The sequence below is a fragment of the Dasypus novemcinctus genome, chromosome 12 (assembly GCF_030445035.2).
Source record: "Dasypus novemcinctus isolate mDasNov1 chromosome 12, mDasNov1.1.hap2, whole genome shotgun sequence".
In the NCBI taxonomy this organism is placed as follows: Eukaryota; Metazoa; Chordata; class Mammalia; order Cingulata; family Dasypodidae; genus Dasypus; species Dasypus novemcinctus.
This window is the reverse complement of record NC_080684.1, coordinates 84,092,427-84,109,513: the sequence shown is the minus strand read 5'-3', so window position 1 is coordinate 84,109,513 and position 17,087 is coordinate 84,092,427. Positions and strand designations below refer to the sequence as shown.

The 17,087-nt window shown below is 33.0% G+C and overlaps 1 protein-coding gene across 12 annotated transcripts in view; it reads left to right on the top strand.

Moving 5' to 3' along the window:
* The window catches only part of BLTP3B (bridge-like lipid transfer protein family member 3B), a 147,262-nt gene extending 131,422 nt beyond the window's left edge, over positions 1 to 15,840 (top strand). For all 12 annotated transcript variants that reach the window (XM_058308593.1, XM_071219016.1, XM_071219017.1 and 9 more), the window contains 2 exons: positions 9,343 to 9,536; positions 11,528 to 15,840. In XM_058308593.1, coding sequence (XP_058164576.1) covers positions 9,343 to 9,536; positions 11,528 to 11,647 — 314 coding nt within the window. In that variant the 3' untranslated portion in view covers positions 11,648 to 15,840. The remainder of the gene's footprint in view (positions 1 to 9,342; positions 9,537 to 11,527) is intronic.
* Positions 15,841 to 17,087: the final 1,247 nt, after the last annotated feature.

Sequence of the window (17,087 nt, the reverse complement as noted above, 5' to 3'; positions counted from 1 at the left end):
ATGTTGGAGCAAGATGGCTGCCAACGTCTGCGAGGGTTCAGGCTTCCTGGGTTCCTCCCTTCCTGGGGCTTGCTTCTCTTTCCTCTGTCCTTTGCCATGCCTGGCACGAGAGGTTTACATAATTACTTAATCAAGTAAACCTATGAATCCAATATATCTAATTTGCTCAGAGGAAAAGATCAGTTTACAAACATAATCCAATATTTCTTTTTGGAATTCATCAATAATATCAAACTGCTACAGGGTCCTTTCATTTTTCATTATTCTAGCTAAAGTTTTGTCGATTTTAATCTTCTTTTCAATGAACCAACTTTTGGTTTTGTTAATTCTCTGTATAGTTTTTTTAAATTCTTTATTTCATTTACCTGCATTCTAATCTTTATTATTTCCTTCTTTCTGCTTACTTTGGGTTTATTTGCTCTTCTTTTTCTAGGTCCTCTAACTTTGAGATAATGGCTCTCATTTGGGATTTTTAAAATGTAAGCATTTAGAGCCATAAGTTTCTCTCTCAGCACTGCCTTTGCTGAATTCATAAGTTTTGGTATGTTGTGCTTTCATTTTGATTTTCCTCAAGATATTTCCTAATTTCCCTTGTGATTTTTCTTTTTCATGTGGGTTGTTTAAAAGTACATTATTTAATTTCCACATATTTGTGAATTTTCCAGTTGTCTCTCTCTTATTGATTTCTAACTTCATTCCATTGTAGTTGGAGAAAATAAATTGTATGATTTCAATCTTCTTAAGTTTATTGAGACATATGGTCTATCCTGGAGAGTGATCCATGTGTACTGGAGAAGAATGTGTACCAAAATAATAATAGTACTGGCATTTATAACTACCATTATGCTTTCCTTCTTTATTTTTTTATGCCATCATTTTATTTTATTTTATTTTTATGCCATATTGATTAACTGTTTAGTGTCCTTTCCTTTCAGTCTGGATAACAGCCACCCCCTCCCCCACCCCCCCTGTTTTTTAATGTTTTTTTTTTTTTTCCTCACTTTTGGGGAAGAAAGTAAGAAGATGGAGATTAAAAAAACACACAGGCCAAGTTCTGCCAGGCCTTCCTTCTCCCAACTAAGTAATCTGAGGCTAAAAAAACAAACTGGCCAAGTCCTTCCTCACCTACACTGCTTGTAGGGTAGTGGCACTACCCTATTTCCTCAGCTTTCTTCTCCTTCTTGGAGTCCCATAATGCATATACTGGCATGCTTGATATTGTTCCACAGGTCTCTTAGGCTCTGTTTATTTTTTATTTATTTTCCTTTCTATTTCTTAGCCTGAATCCTTTTAGTTATCTTGTCTTTGAGATCACAGATTCTTTATCTACCACCTACAATCTGCTTTGAAATTGTCTAGAGAATTTTTCATTTCAGTTATTGTACTCTTCAACTCCAGTATTTGTTTGGTTCCTCTTGATAATCTCAAAGATATTCCCATATTGTTCATTGACTGTTTTGCTCATATTCTGTACTTCTTTCTCCATGTTTCCTTTATCTGTTTGAGTATATCAAGGATCATTTTCTAGAAATTTTCTGTCTGGTATATCCAAGAGTTGGTCCTTTTTATTGATGGCTTCTGTTTTTTTTATCTTGTTCCTTTGAATGGACTATTTCCTGTTTGTTTGTTTCTCATATTGTCCCAGCTGTCTGCAGGCTCCTTCTCTGCCCTCAGGATAGACTCTGGGAAGCTGAACCCAAGTTCCCTGGCTCAGTCTCTCATGCTTCCTTCCACCTGATAGTTGACACCTTCATACAGGAACCACAATAGGCACCCAGAGGCCACTCTCTGTCTTCCCACATTGTGGAGGAAGTTGGAGAGGGGCCAGCAAGGGTACCAGGAGCTTCTTCTATGACTTTTGAAGCTGTGTTGTCTTGATTCAGCATTTGCCCAATTATTGTAGCACTTTAACTGTTTTCCATAGTTTTGAGGAAGGTTGTTGCCTTTAGATTCCTCTGACTCCTTTGTCTTAGTGGATTAGCACATTGACTGCTGTCAGAGCTGGCCCAAGTAGCTGGTCAAAAACAGTGATCATGTGATTTTTCTTCTTCAATTTATCAATGTGTTTATTACACTAAGTGATTTTCTTATGTTGAACCACCCTTGCATACGTGGGATAAATCCCACTTGATCATGATGTATATAAATTCTTTTAATGTGCTTTTGGATTTGGTTTGCAAGTATTTTGTTGAGGATTTTTGCATCTATATTCATTAGAGATATTGGTCTGTAATTTTCTTTTTTCATACTATCTTTATCAGGTTATGGTATTAAGGTGATGTTGGCTTCATAAAATTAGTTTGGTAGCATTCTTTCCTATTCAATTTTTTTGAAAGAGCTTGAGCAAGATTGGTATTATATCATCTTTGAATGATTGGTAGAATTCATCTGTGAAGCCATCTGGTCCCAGGCTTTTCATCTCTGGGAGGTTTTTGATGATGTTTCAGTCTCTTCACTTGTGTTTGGATTGCTAAGGTATTTCTTCTAGGGTCAGTGTAGGTGGTTCATGTGTATCTAGAAATTTGTCCATCTCATCTACATTGCCTAGTTTTTTTGACATACAGTTGTTCACAGTATCCTCTTATGATCTTATGTGGAGTCAGTGGTAATGACTCCCCTCTCATTTCTGATTTTATTTGTGCCTTCACTGTTTTTTTTAATCTGCCCAGCTAACAATTTGTCAATTTTGCTGCTCTCAAAGAATCAATTCTTGGTTTTGTTGATTCTATTGTTTTTTGGCCTCGATTTCATTTATTTTTGCTCTGATTTTTATTATTTCTTTCCTTCAGCTTGGTTTGGGATTAGTTTGTGGGTCTTTTTCTAGTTCTTCCCGGTGAGCAGTTAGATCTTTAATTTTAGCTCTTCTTTTTTAATGTAAGCATTGAGGGCTATAAATTTCCCTATCAGTACTCTCATTATATGGGTATGACAGTGGTTGATAGGGAAAGCCTAAGGACATTTATATTACTAGAAGGAAAGCTAAAAAATATAACATGGGACTGAATAACATAGTGAAACCTCATGTAAAATACAAATATGGGTGATATTGTATATATGATTGTTTTTACAAAATATAGATAAAAATAAACTAGAGAGAAAGAAACAGAATAGCAGCTATGTACAGTAAGGAAAGCATAGAGAGATTGAGAGGCAATAAGTTTTGTTTGCTTTGTTTTTTAATATTATTATTACTACTGGAATAATAAAAATGATCTAAAAATGATTGACATGATAAATACACAGCTATATGGTTATATTGAATACCATCGATTGTACACTTTTGAGTGGATTTATGCTTTATTTGAATCGATAAAATTGATTTGTTTTTTAAAAACAAAACAAAACAGTGATCATCAAATAGACCACACTTCCCTGGAGTCTGGAGAATTAGGTCTTTATGTCCCACCCTGGCACCAGCAAGCTGTGCCATGAGCCTGAGCACCAGTTCCCTTTGCTGCCTGCCACCAGGCTGGGGGTAGGGGGAAGGTAGCCACTGCAGGGAGGGTGAAACTCACCGATATTTATTGCAATTTACCAGCTTCTTCCTCCTACTCTTCCCTGAATACTACACAGTGTTCCCCTAGATTGTGGAATTTCAAAATAGTTAATTCAGACTGTTCCTCCCAATTCAATAGTTGTTTTGGTGGAAGGACTTATTCCTGGAGCTTCCTGCTCTGACATCTTCCCTCAGTCCTTCCAATTTTTCCACATTTTCACCAACACTTGTTATCTGACTTTTTATTTCTAGCCATTCTAGTGGGTATGACATAGTATATTATTGTTTTGATTTGCATTTCCATAGTGACTGATGAAATCAAGCATCTTTTCCTGTGCTTATTGGCCATTTGTTCTTTGGAGAAAGGTCTATCCAGATGCTTTGCCCATTTTCAAATTGGGTTATTTGTCTTTTTAATTTTTCTTGTGAAATGTTTTTAAATACTCTAGTTATGGGAGCAGATGTGGCTCAAGCAGTTGAGTGCCTGCCTCCCACACGGGAGGTCCTGGGTTTGGTTCCTTGTGCCTTCTGGAAAAAATAAACAAACAAACTCTAATTAGGAGTTCCATATAAAAAATGTGATTTACAAATATTTTCTTCCCATTTGTGGGTTGTTTTCTCACTTTCTCAAAACAGTCCTTTGCAACACAAATGTATTTAATTTTGATGAAGTCAAATTTACCTATTTTTTCTTTTGTCACTTGTGCTTTGGTGTCGTCTAAGACTTGCCAAATCCTAGGTCATGAAGATTTACCCCTATGTTTTCTTATAAGAGTTAGAGTTTTATTTCTCACATTTAGGTATTTAATCTATTTTGAGTTAAATTTCTTATATTAGGTGATGGTTCAACTTCATTCTTTTGCATGCGGCTATATAGTTGCCCCCGTACCACTTGTTGTAAAGACTTCCCCATTGTATGTTCCTTGTACCCTGTTTGAAGATCTTTTGACTGTAGACATATGGGTTTATTTCTAGACTCTGAATTCTATTCTGTTGGTCTTTATGTCTATCCTTATGACAGTAACACATTGTCTTGACTGTTACTTTGAAGTAAATTTTGCAATTTGGAAGTATGAGTTCTCCAACTTTGTTTTTCTTTCAGAGATTGTTTTGGTTCTTCTGGGTCTCTTGCAATTCCATCTGAAATTTGAAGTTAGCTTGTCAGTTTCGACAAAGAAGCCACTTGAGATTCTGATAGGGATTGCCTTGGATCTGAAGATGAACTGGGGGAGTCTTGCCATCTTAGCAGTATTAAGTCTTCTAATCTTGAACATGGAATGTTTTTCCATTTCTTTAGATCTTCTCTAATTTCTTTCAACAATGTTCTGTAGTTGTCAGAGTATAAATTTAACACTTCTCTCAAATTTATTCCTAAGCATGTTATTAGTTTTGTAAGTATTATAAATAGAGTTGTTTTCTTGATCTCATGTTTGGATTGTTCATTACAAGTATACATAATTTCACTTGATTTTTGTATTTTGATCTTGTACAAAGATATTATATCTTACAACCTTACTAATTAGAACTAATAAAATATTAATACTAATATTTTTAGTGGATTGTCTATATATAGGATGTTATTTGTGAATACAGACACTTTTATATCTTCCTTTCCAACCTGAATGCCTTTTATTTATTATTTTTGCCTAATTGCCTCAGCCAGAAGCTCTAGTAAAATGTTAAATAGAATTGGCAAGAGCAGATATCTTGATATTGTTCCTGATCTTAGGGAAAAAGCATCCAGTTTTTCATGATTAAGATTTATGTTATCTGTGGGTTTTTCATAGATGTCCTTTATCAGGTTGAGGAAATTGCCTTCTATTCCTGGTTTGTTCAGTGTTTGCATTATGAAAGGGTGTTGAATTTTGTCAGATGCTTTTTCTTTCATTTATTAAGATGATCATGCAAGTTTTGTTTTTTTATTCTAACCATACAGTATATTACATTAATTAATTATCAGATATTAAATCAACCTTGCATTCATGGGATAAATCCCACTTGATCTTGGTATATAATTCTTTTTATACATCATGGAATTCAGTCTTAATTTGCCAAGTTAAGCCACTATGACAAGCCACTACAAACTGGGTTTGCTTAAACAATAAACATTTTATTGTCTCATGGTTTTGAAGGCTAGAAATCCAACATCAAAGTCTCAAAAAGCCATGCTTTCTCTGGAGTGCTACAGTATTCTGATGCAGGCGTGCCATAATTCTTGGGGTAATTTGGCTTACATCTCTTTCTTTGTCACATGGTCTCCTACTGTCTTTCTCTGACTTTTGACTTCTACATTTTATGGCTCCTCTGATTACATCAACATTTCTTCTCTATAGAGTCCACCTTGATTCAGTTTGGCCACACCTTTCCTAATAATAGCATCTTTTAAAGGTCCTACTTACAAATGGGTTCACACTCATAAGAACAAGGATTAAGATTTGAATATATCTTTTGTGGGGTACCTGATTCAATCCCCAAGACTCATGGTGTATAATTCTTTTTATATGTTACTAGAGTCAGTTTGCTAGTATTTTGTTAAGGACTTTTGAGTCCATATTCATAAAAGATTTTAGTCTAGAGTTTTCTTGTGATATCTTTGCCTGGTTTTAGTTTCATGTAATGCTAACTGCATAGAATAAATTAGGAAGTGTTGTTCTTCATCTTCTATTTGTTGTAAAAGTTTGTGAAGGATAAGTATTTTCTGTAATGTTTTTTAGATTTCACCAGTTAAGCCATATGGGCCTGAGCTTTTTTTGTGTAGTTTTTAAAGGTTTATTTTATTTATTTCTCCCCACCATCGCCCCTGCCCATTATTTGCACTTGCTGTCTGCTTCCTATTCATCTTTTTTTTTTTTTTTTAGGAGGCACTGGGAACTGAACCTGGGACCTCCCTATGTGGGAGGGAGGCACCCAATTGCTTGAGTCACTTCTGCTCCCTGCTTGTGGTGTCTCTTATTGTGTTTCCTCACTGAGTCTCTTTGTTGCATCATCTTGCTGCATCATCTTGTTGCATCTGCTCGCCATGCCAGCCTGTCACGTCAGCTCACTGTCTTGCTCATCTTCTTTAGGAGGCACTAGGAACCTAACCCAGCACCTCCCATGTGGTAGGTGGGTGCCTAGCTGCTTGAGCTACATCTGCATCCCTGTAGGTAGTTTTTAAACAACTAATTGAATCCCGTTACTTGTTATAGGACTATTCAGGTAGTCTATTTCTTCTTGAATCCATTTTAGTAATTTTTATCTCTAGGAATTTTTCCATTTCATCGAAGTTTCCTAATTTACTGGCATACAAGTGTGTATAGTATTCCTTTATGGTCCATTTTATTTCTGTAAGATCAGTATTCTTTAATTTTTGATCTAATAATTTGAGTCTTTTTTGTTGCTTTGTTTTTTTTTTTCTTTTTCTTGGTCTATCTAGCCAAAGGTTTGTCAATTTTCTTGATCTTTTCAACAAACCAAATTTTTGTTCCATTGATATTCTCTTTTGTGTGTCTCTTTTCTATTTCTTTAGTTTCCATTATAATCTTTATTTCCTTTCTTATTTGGTTTCTTTTTTTTTCTAGTGTATAAAGGTAGAAGGTTAAAGTATTGACTTGAGACCTTCTTTCTTATCGTGGGCATTTACAGCAATAAAGTACCCTCTAAAGCACTACTTTAGCTGCATTCTATAAAATTTGATATGTCTTATCTTCATTTTCATTTATCCCTAAGTATTTCCTAATATCACTTGATTTCTTTTTTGACTCATTTGTCATTTAGGAGTATGTTGTTGAATTGCCACGTATTTGTGAGTTTCCTAATTTCATTCTGTTCTTAATTTCTAATTTCATTCTTTGTGGTTGGAGAGCATGCTTTGTGTTATGTCTATCCTTTTAAATTTATTGAAGTTTGCTTTATGGCCTAGAATATCATTTCTCCTGGAGAATGTTCAATGAACATATAGGAAGAATGTATGTTCTGCTATTATTGGGTGAATATTAGCTTCAGATTTATACAAACTTGATTCCAATAAGATATTCTATGGGTGTCAGTTGTAGTTGGTTTATAGTATTGTTCAAGTCTTCTATATCTTTGTTGATCTAATTGTTCTATGCTTTATTGAAATTGGGATACTGATGTCTCCAAATATTGCTTTAGAATTGTCTGTTTCTTCCTTCATTTTTGTCAGTTTTTGCTTTGTGTATTTTGGTACTCTAATGTTAGATGCATATATGTTTATACTTGCCATATCTTCCTGATTGATTTAACCTTTTTTCGTTATAAAATGTCCTTCTTTATCTCTAGTAACTTTCTTTGTGTTACAGTCTTATTTATCAGCTTTCTTGTGATATATATCTTTCTGTTCTTTTACTGTCAGTCTGTTCATTTTATTTAATCTAAAGTGTGTCTCTGGTAGACAGCGTATAGTCTTGTTTGCCTTTTGATCAGATTGTTTAATCCATTCACTTTTAATGTTATTGATATAATTTGATTTACATCTGCCAATTTACTTTTTGTTTTCTGCATGTCTTGTCCTTATTACACCTCTCTTTTCCTTTACTACTTTCTTTTGCACTGAGTAAATATTTTCTAATACAACATTTTAATTCCTTAATGGCTTTTTTTCATTATATTATTTTGCATTATTTCCTTATTGGTTGCTCTAAAAGCTTACTATATACATCTTAACTTACCAGAATCAGCTTCAAATTTATATTAATTCCAATAAGATACAGAAACATTATTCCTTTGTAGGCTTATTCCTTTTCTCCCTATAATTGTTTTTTTAAAATTGAGGGTAAGTTTTTCCAGTTGCTAGAATATGCAGCTGGAATAGGCATAAATTTCTGAAGGACAGGATTCTTCTTTATTCCCTGCTTTAAAATGCTTAAGATTTCCTGATGCATCCGTATAATTACTTACCATTTTACTTGAGTTAACTTACATGGATCTTCTCTAGAAATAGAAATTCATTGAAGCCAATGCAAGTAAAAAGGGAAAAATCATTAATCATAAAACATGACTTCTTGATGCTGTGCAATATGCTATTCTCTACCATAATTTAATTATTTCCTTTCTATTTTTAAAAATGGTGATTTATAAGTATAAATGCTATTCATACTTCCTTATGTTTTCCACATTTTCTAGTTTTCCTTCAATAAACTTGCATTCATTTTGCATTTATAAAAAATGAGATTTTTAAAAGAAAAATACTCAAATGCTATACTTACAGGTTTATTTTCACATTTTCTTACCAGGGATGACAAATACACTGGCTTGGACTCTTCCCTTTCCTTTTTGGGTTACTGACAGTCATCATTTCATTAGTGATCACTATTCTTCAGAAAACTATTACCAGTAATTAGAGTTAGCAATGACTTTATGAAAATACTGTGATTGGGAAGCAGATGTGGCTCAAACATGTGGGCATCCGCCTACCTCTTGGGAAGTCCCAGGTTTGGTTCCTGTTGCCTCCTAAAGAAGACAAGCAAAATGCAAGCTGACACTATGAACTGACACAACCAGATGATGCAATGAGGAGACAGGAGACACAACAAGCAGGGAGTGGATGTGACTTCAAACCATTGGGTACCTCCCTCCCACATGGGAGGTCCTGGGTTTGGTTCCCAGTGCTTCCTAAAAAAAGAAGACAAGCAGACAGAGAGCACACAATGAACACACACAGAGAGCAGAGAGTGAGCTCAAGCAACAATGAGGGGGCGAGAAATAAAGTAAATCTTTTAAAAATGCTGTGATTATAATAATAGACATATATACATTGTAATTAGTTTTTCAAAGTAGATTTCTCAAAGATTTATCAATTATTTGGAAATCAATTATCTGAGCATTTTATTTGTTTGTTTGATCAGATTCTCAGATATTTAACACTGGAAATGATTTTAAGGACAATGCTCAAAGTGATCCAGTGCTGCTGACCAGTGGAAAGTATGATCTGAAGAAACATCACAGTGTCACTCAAGCCACTCAGACGAATCCAGTGGTTCCTTGGCCTTCCCAATCAGTTAACTTTACTGAGTGCTTCTTAGACTTTTCTAGAGAACAGGTAATGGGAAAACTAATTCAGTGCCTGTTGGTTTCAACAATTAAAATAGTTAAATAGTAAAGTACTAAATAGTTAAAACATTACTCATTCATTAATTTAGATTGTTATTGAGTGCCTGTTATATGTCCAAGTACTATTCTAAATGCTGTTTGTATTGTGTTGCACAAGATAGGAACATTCCAAACTCTCACAGAGGTTGTGTCTCACAGAGGGAAGACAGAATTAATGTGGGGAGTGCTAAATGACAGGAGAGCAGGGGAGGGAGGGTCTAACAAAAATTTAGGAAGGCTTCCTGGAGCTTTTATGCCTTTATTGACAGTTATTTTTTTGTTTTGTTTTTAAAGAGGTACTGAGAATTGAACCCAGGACCTTGTATGTGGAAGCAGATGCTCAACCACTGAGCTACATCTGCTCCCCAATGAAAGCTGGCTTTTTCATTTGTTTGTTTTTAGACGGTACTGGGGATCAAACTCAGGACCTTGTACATGGGAAGCAGGCATTCAACCTCTTGAGCTACATCCACTCCCTGAAGGTCAATTTTTAAATTACAAAGTACTGTAATATTTTAGAATATTTGGGAAATTAAAAAAATAAATAAAACAACTTTAATATCTTCTGTTCTCTGTAATACTATCAATATTTTTGTGATTTTTCCTCAGTCTTTCCATTATTTTAAAAATAATTATAGTTTAGTATATACTGTATTTTTTTTACTTAACATTGTTTAACAATACTTTTCTATATTGCTATATATTATAGAAAAATACCTAATTTGCTTTAGAAGACAGGATTTCTTTGTCTTTTTTTTTTTTTTTTTTTAGGGTAGCAAACATGTTTAGAACAGAATGCTATAATAGAAAATCACCAAATTTGCCAAAAGGAAATGGTTAAACTGTGCCATAATTGAAAAAAATAATTGTTAAAAATTGAGGTAGTGATTTGTTTTGTATTTTTCCCTGAAAAATAAATAACTTGTTGTTGAGGCTGAGTACCAAGCACCTGTTATTTGTACAGCATGTCAATGTTACTCCAATCCTTCTTTCACAAAAATATGTTCTTTTCTCACAGAGTACTGAGTATCTATTTTCTAGTAAATTAGCCTGATAGATAAGCTTCAAAAGACCAAAGTAATATAATGTTTCCTTAGCATGTGAGGCAAGAATTCTTATACTAGAACTAAAAGAAATCTGAAAACTTTTTGAAATTGAATGTAAATGCTTTAATGAATCAGTGTAGAAGCATTTTTTATGGGATGAAAATCCTTAGCTTTTATCATATCCTTAGAGTTAAGGATTATAGTTGAGGAGATTAAGGAATAATTCTAAGAAGATAATATACTTGAACTGAGTCTTCAAATGGAGGTCAAGTACTAATTTACTACCTAGATGAAAATGTTTAGTAGGATACTCAGAATGTTGGTCTGAAGCTCAAGAGGTTTGTGATAGATTAGTTATGTATGACAGTTGGAACCATGGGAGTAAATGAGATCATCCCAGAGAATGAAGTGACTCAAGTGACAAGAGAAGACCAATTATGGAATCTAGTATAATACTAAAATTTAAGGGTGGTTAGACAAGGTGGAGCCAGTAGAGAAAAAGATAAAGAAGTCACAGATAGAGAAGGATACGCCTGAAAAATTGTAGCATAAAAACCAAAGAAGGAGAGAAGCTTAGGAAGGAGGGGTGAGGTTAGCAGTGTCTAAAGCCACAGAAAGGTCCAGGGAAATTAAAATTTAAAACAAAGTAACTACTAGATTTGGAAATTAGAAGTTAATTACTGGTTTTAATTGCTAAGTCAAAACTTATGAACATTTTTATGGTGCTAGAAATGTATATCCAAATAACCTCCTACTGCATTTTTCAGTTTAAGTGTGTCCTGACCAGCATTGGGTATTTTTACTATCTTAAGTTTCACACTGTAGTATAGAAGTAGTCTATAAATATTTTCTGGAAATGATTAAATTCTCTTATTTTCCATATTTATCATTTCAGCTCATGGAAGAGAATGAGTCTCTTAAACAGGAACTGGCTAAAGCTAAAATGGCTCTTGCAGAGGCTCACTTGGAAAAAGAGGCTCTTCTTCTTCAAATAAAGAAGATGACAGTTGAATAACAAAAGTGGCAATCAAAAACCAAATTATAGGTCTGGACTAAGAAGAATATATTTATAATGTGCGTGTTACCAACTAATGAAAGACTTCCCTTTTAATGAAAAGAAAATAAAATGAAATGGAATGTGGTGAAGTGACTATTCCAAAGCCAATTTAGAAAGTATTAGGTGCAGGTGTTACAATCTTTTGGTGATTGTGTATTCTGGAGTTTTTACCCTCTTTTAAACTGGTGTGATCTAGGAAGTCAACACACACTGTTAACTAATTATATGCCTAATGAAAAGATGTCATGTCCTAATTTTGATATCATTGTAGGCATTTCTTTAAAAGAAAAGGGAAAACCAATTGTGTTTACAGATTGCTGGATTATTTCTCACTATTTGATAATAAGTTACTATCACAATGGTTCAAATGCTTTTCGGACTTATGTAAAATAAAAGGAGGCTTACATTTTAAATATTATTAAAATAATGTGCTTAAATCTATAATTATTTAATTACTGTAAAAAGTCCAATCAAACTAATAAAGTATTTATTGACTGAGTTTGAAAACTCAGGAAAATCCTTACCCTATTAAACTTATAAAGTAACTTGGAAATGTGAATATAATCATTTTAAATGATGGGTAAACTGTATAAGTTAAAGCTATTATTTTCAATATAAAGATGGTACAAATGTAAAAATAAAAAGCACAAACTGTAAAAAGAAAAATGTTAGACTATATGGCCAAGTGATTTAAAAAGCATTACTTGTACATTCCTTTATACATTTATTGTTAGACATGAAACAGTGACTTAAAATCCTGCTAAATTTAGCAGCATTTGTAACTGTACAAATTTTAATTAATACTATTTATATTATTTCTTTGCCTTCATCTTTTCCCTTAAGGAGGGAAATGTTTTCAGAGAATTTTCTTTTTACACATGTAAAACAATTTGATACCATTCTTGTAGTATAAGACTAGATAGGTATTTGCACATACTGAATTTACAAAGCTAGTTTTGATTAAAACTATGTGACTTATGCACATTCTTCTATAATAAGAATAATTGATAAAATTGGATTCTATTTTCTAGGGGTTGTTAGAGTTGAAATCAACATCAGAGAGATATCAGTCATGCATTATGAAATAAAAGCACATGAATGAATGTTTAAGAAACAAGGCTTTTAAAGATTTAAAATATATTTCTGATAGAATCAAACTAAGTGGGGTCTATTTTTAAATTCACATTCTTAAACATAAATATCTCCAAGAGAGAACATACAATAGCTGGACTACCCTTTCTTAAGATACTTGATAATTCTAAGTCATGTTGAAGTTCATGGGTTCTCTGCTTAGTTGACATGACTTAGATAGCCATCCTTATATCTGAGTACTTGGGGAAAATGCACATTTCATTTACATTAAGTGTTGGAGTGATTTTGAATCTACTGAAAACAGTACTAGCCTTTTTTTCTTCTATAATACCCATTTTAATTGACATTATTTTAAAAATTAGGTACTGTTTTTGGGAGCTGAGAATATCACAAAGAACAAATAAATTGTTAATATTTTACCTCAGAGTGTTTTTTTTAAAAATATGTTAAACTATGTTAATCTAAAACTACATAATAACATTAGATTAAATGCAAAGGTCTAATTAAAATCTAAAATGTATAGCTTATATTATTAGTAGAGTACCTTTGATTTGTAGGTATGTATTCAATAATGACAGTCTCTATTGTGGAAAAGCATGAATTTGAGAGACAGTAACTTCTTCAGAGCTAACATTGTTTTTCTCAGGATTGATAACTATTTGCTCTATATAAATTTTAAATTTGTCTATGATATAATTGTTTAGTGTTATAGAAATGGAAATTCCTTCTAAATTTATTTGTTCTTCCCAAAAAATCATATAAATAGTAGAGATGATAAGTGATATGGATCTGAGCATTTTGTATGTTTTGTTGGATTTTTAAATTTAAAAAGCAGTACTATTTCTTTGTAGAGACTTAAAATTCATAAAAGGCAGCAGAGGAATCTCTGTCTTTTGTCTGTTTTTCTTTTAAAGGTATATATAATACTTTTAATAGTGTATCTTGTCTGCATTAGTATGTACGTGTGTTATCAAACTATTTAAAAGGCAAGGGGCCATTTTTGCTTGATTAAGTTAGCCCAAAATTTTTGACAGTATGAGAACTACAGGCATAAACCTATACTATAAATTACCTGCGTTTATAAAATAACCGTAAATTAGAGATAGATAAAAGTTGTCACATCCTGAAATTTTCTTTGCTAGATCTCTAGCAGAGAAGTTGTTAATGATCAGGGGGAAATGGTAATCATGTTTTACTTTTTAATTTCTTTTATGCCAAAAACATGTTTTTGGTATGTCATATTTAAATTTCCTCATCCTATCCTTCAAAACTTCACCAACTTCAAAACATCACCATGTAACATTAGTTATGGTGAAGCTTTATTTTTATTTAAGTCATGAAGAAAGGCTATGTATGATTGCAGGCTAACCCCTTTGTGGATTTCTATTATTGTTATGTTATTTAGTGCTTGTCAATACAGGAGTTGTAAATTCCTCTTTAGCAAGTTTTTATTAGCTTCTGGCCTAATCAAGGTATCTTCATATCTCAGTGAATGACACCTCCATTAACCCTGGTTCCAAATTGCTAACCTAGAACTATAGTTAGACACCTTCCTTTCACTCACTCACCCCCCAACCAATCCATCACCAAGTTATATCATTTTACTTTGTAAACATCTCTCAAATCTATCCCCTTCTCTCCTGTAGCTTCTCTGGCCCTTCTTGGATTCTGTTCTCTTTACTGTAGGCAGAATGATCTTTTTCAAAGTGCAGTTTTAATCAAGCCAACCCACATACCCTTACTCTGACTCCTAGCTTAGAGCATTACAATGGCCTTTTTTGACTCTTACAATAAAATTAAAATATTTTATATGACCTCAAAGGTCACATATTTAATCTACTGTCTACTTCATAAGGTAGTTCTGAGCATTAAATGAGTTAATGTCTCAAAAGGTTAAAACAGTGGCTGGCCCATCACCTAAAAAGCACTCAAAAGAGGTTAGCTATCATTATTATCATTAATACTATATCAGCCTCATTTTGCATCATGTTTCACTGTGTGTTCTATTTTCATGCCCGTCTTTCAGTGTCTGGAGTAAGTGAGAACTAAAGTGTTCCATGCTTCTTCTATCCTTCTCTCATAGGACCTTTATTCACGTTGTTCCCTTGGCTCAAAATACCTTTTTTCCTCATTGCCTAGTTAATTCCTCTTTGTCTCTCAGCTCAGCTCGTTCATCACTTGCTCAGGGAGAAAAATTTCCAGATTTCTGTGACAGAGTTAAGGCCCACTATTACACATTCTTACAGGATCATGTACCTTTACTTATTAGCACTTGACACTGTTATTTTATGTTTTTTTTTAATTAGTGCTAGACCTACTAGAATGTAGTATATAGACTGTAAACTCCATGAGGACAGGAATTGTGTCTGTTCAATTTTGTATTCCCTGTGTCTAATACAGTGCCTGGCACATAGTAGGTACTTACTAAATTTGTTGAAAGAACAAAATGAATGGATGAGGTATCAAGGGTGTTTTTCAGGCATGGAGTAAGAGAAGAGGGATTAGGATGCTCTTCTGAGTTGGATTGATGAAAGGTATAACATAGCAAAGAAGGTGGTAGTATTTATGAAAGCAAGTGGGTGGATTGCCTGGGGGGATTTGCCCTACTGTGTTCTTCAGAATTTTGAATATCTGAGCTTCTAGTTGATTTATCACGAACCAGAAAATTAGCCTATGACTTCATGTACTGCTAAACTGCCAGAATGTCATCTGGCTTTTATTTTAACATGGGGTATTGTGGCTGTCAAGATCTGCCAATCCTGTTATCTAAACAGAATAAAAATGAGGCAAAAATTGTGGTTTCTGAAATAAATTATCATTGGGAAATTGACTGATACTCAGGATAAATTTCAGTTTTGCTTATTTCCTTAAAGTGACAGTAATCTCATTTTAGCTTTGCATCTAGAGGGGCTATGGAAAGAAAATTTTCAACTATGTTTGTTTCCTTTTAGAATTTGTAAAATACCAAAAGTTGGAATTACACAGGATATAGAAACACTGAAATGTGGTAATGTTTTAAAAACACTAATTTCTTCATTAAACTATGCTATTTTGATAAATTGCTTAATTTTTTTTTGGTGCCTGAAGTCGTCTTGTTTTGAGAGATGCAAAAATTAAGATAACATGAAGCAAAATTGTGACCATATTGGTTTTTATAAATTATACAGGTGTTAGGTAATGAATTTCAAAGCAGAGGGAAAACCATGTTAGGAACAATATTGAAGTTCAGCATATATATATGTTGCCAACCACTATAATATAGTTATAGCAGGTTTGAAGATTTGGAATTTTTTAGTGAAAAAAAATTTTTTTTTAATTAAATTAATACCTTCTTTTCTATTTATACAAATTATAAAACACATGCAGTAATTTTTTGGCAAAAAATGTCACTTACTAATTAAGAATGACTCGAATTTTTAAAAATTCTGAAGCCATTTAGACAAAAAGACAATACTAGAATTTATAAATTAGTTTTATTTTCAAAGTGCTTTGTATAATTAATAAAAAGTAAAGTAATTCTTCACAAGTGAACTGAACTGTTTGATGAGTAAAGTTGCTCATATTAGTGACTTACACGTCACTGTTGATGTGAAGAAATACTTGAGTGTACTTATGGCTACATACAGTAAGGTGATTAATCTTTCTCTTGCAGTCATTCAGCAGAAGCATTTTGGTTGATAGGAGAAAAAGAACTCAAATATTAAATCACAAATGTCATCAAGATTAAATGAGATTTTAAAAAAATAGGCACATAAATAAATGTTTCAATAAGTTAAGGAGAAAGCAGAAGTATTCCTGAAGTATATTGGTGAAATAAATTTATAGGGGTATGATGAAAGCCCATCTTCACAATATTTAAAATCACTCCAAAAAAAAAAAAAAAAAAAAAAGGATACATAGTCCTTTCAGAGCAGGAGCTTTAAAAAGTAATCATGGTGAGCAAATCAAGTATAAGGAAATATTTTGAACAAAATTGTAATGAGCACTTGAGAAAGATCAATGGTAAATAATGCACTTGGTGTTATTTGAGCTAAATCCAAAACAAAAAAATTGACACATACATAAATTCTTCAATAAATGATATGCTCATGAAGACTGGAGAATATCTCTTAAGATTCAAGTTTTGACTCGAAAAATGAGTCAGAACACTCACCACTGTTGAAGACATGCTATTAGTACAGCAACAAAGTTGTGAAACAGTGTTTTGTTTGATTTCAGTATATTTGCTTTATAATTTATAGTTTAACTAGCATAGTTACGATAATCATATTTGTTGCTCTTTTTACTTTGATTTATTTTTACTCTT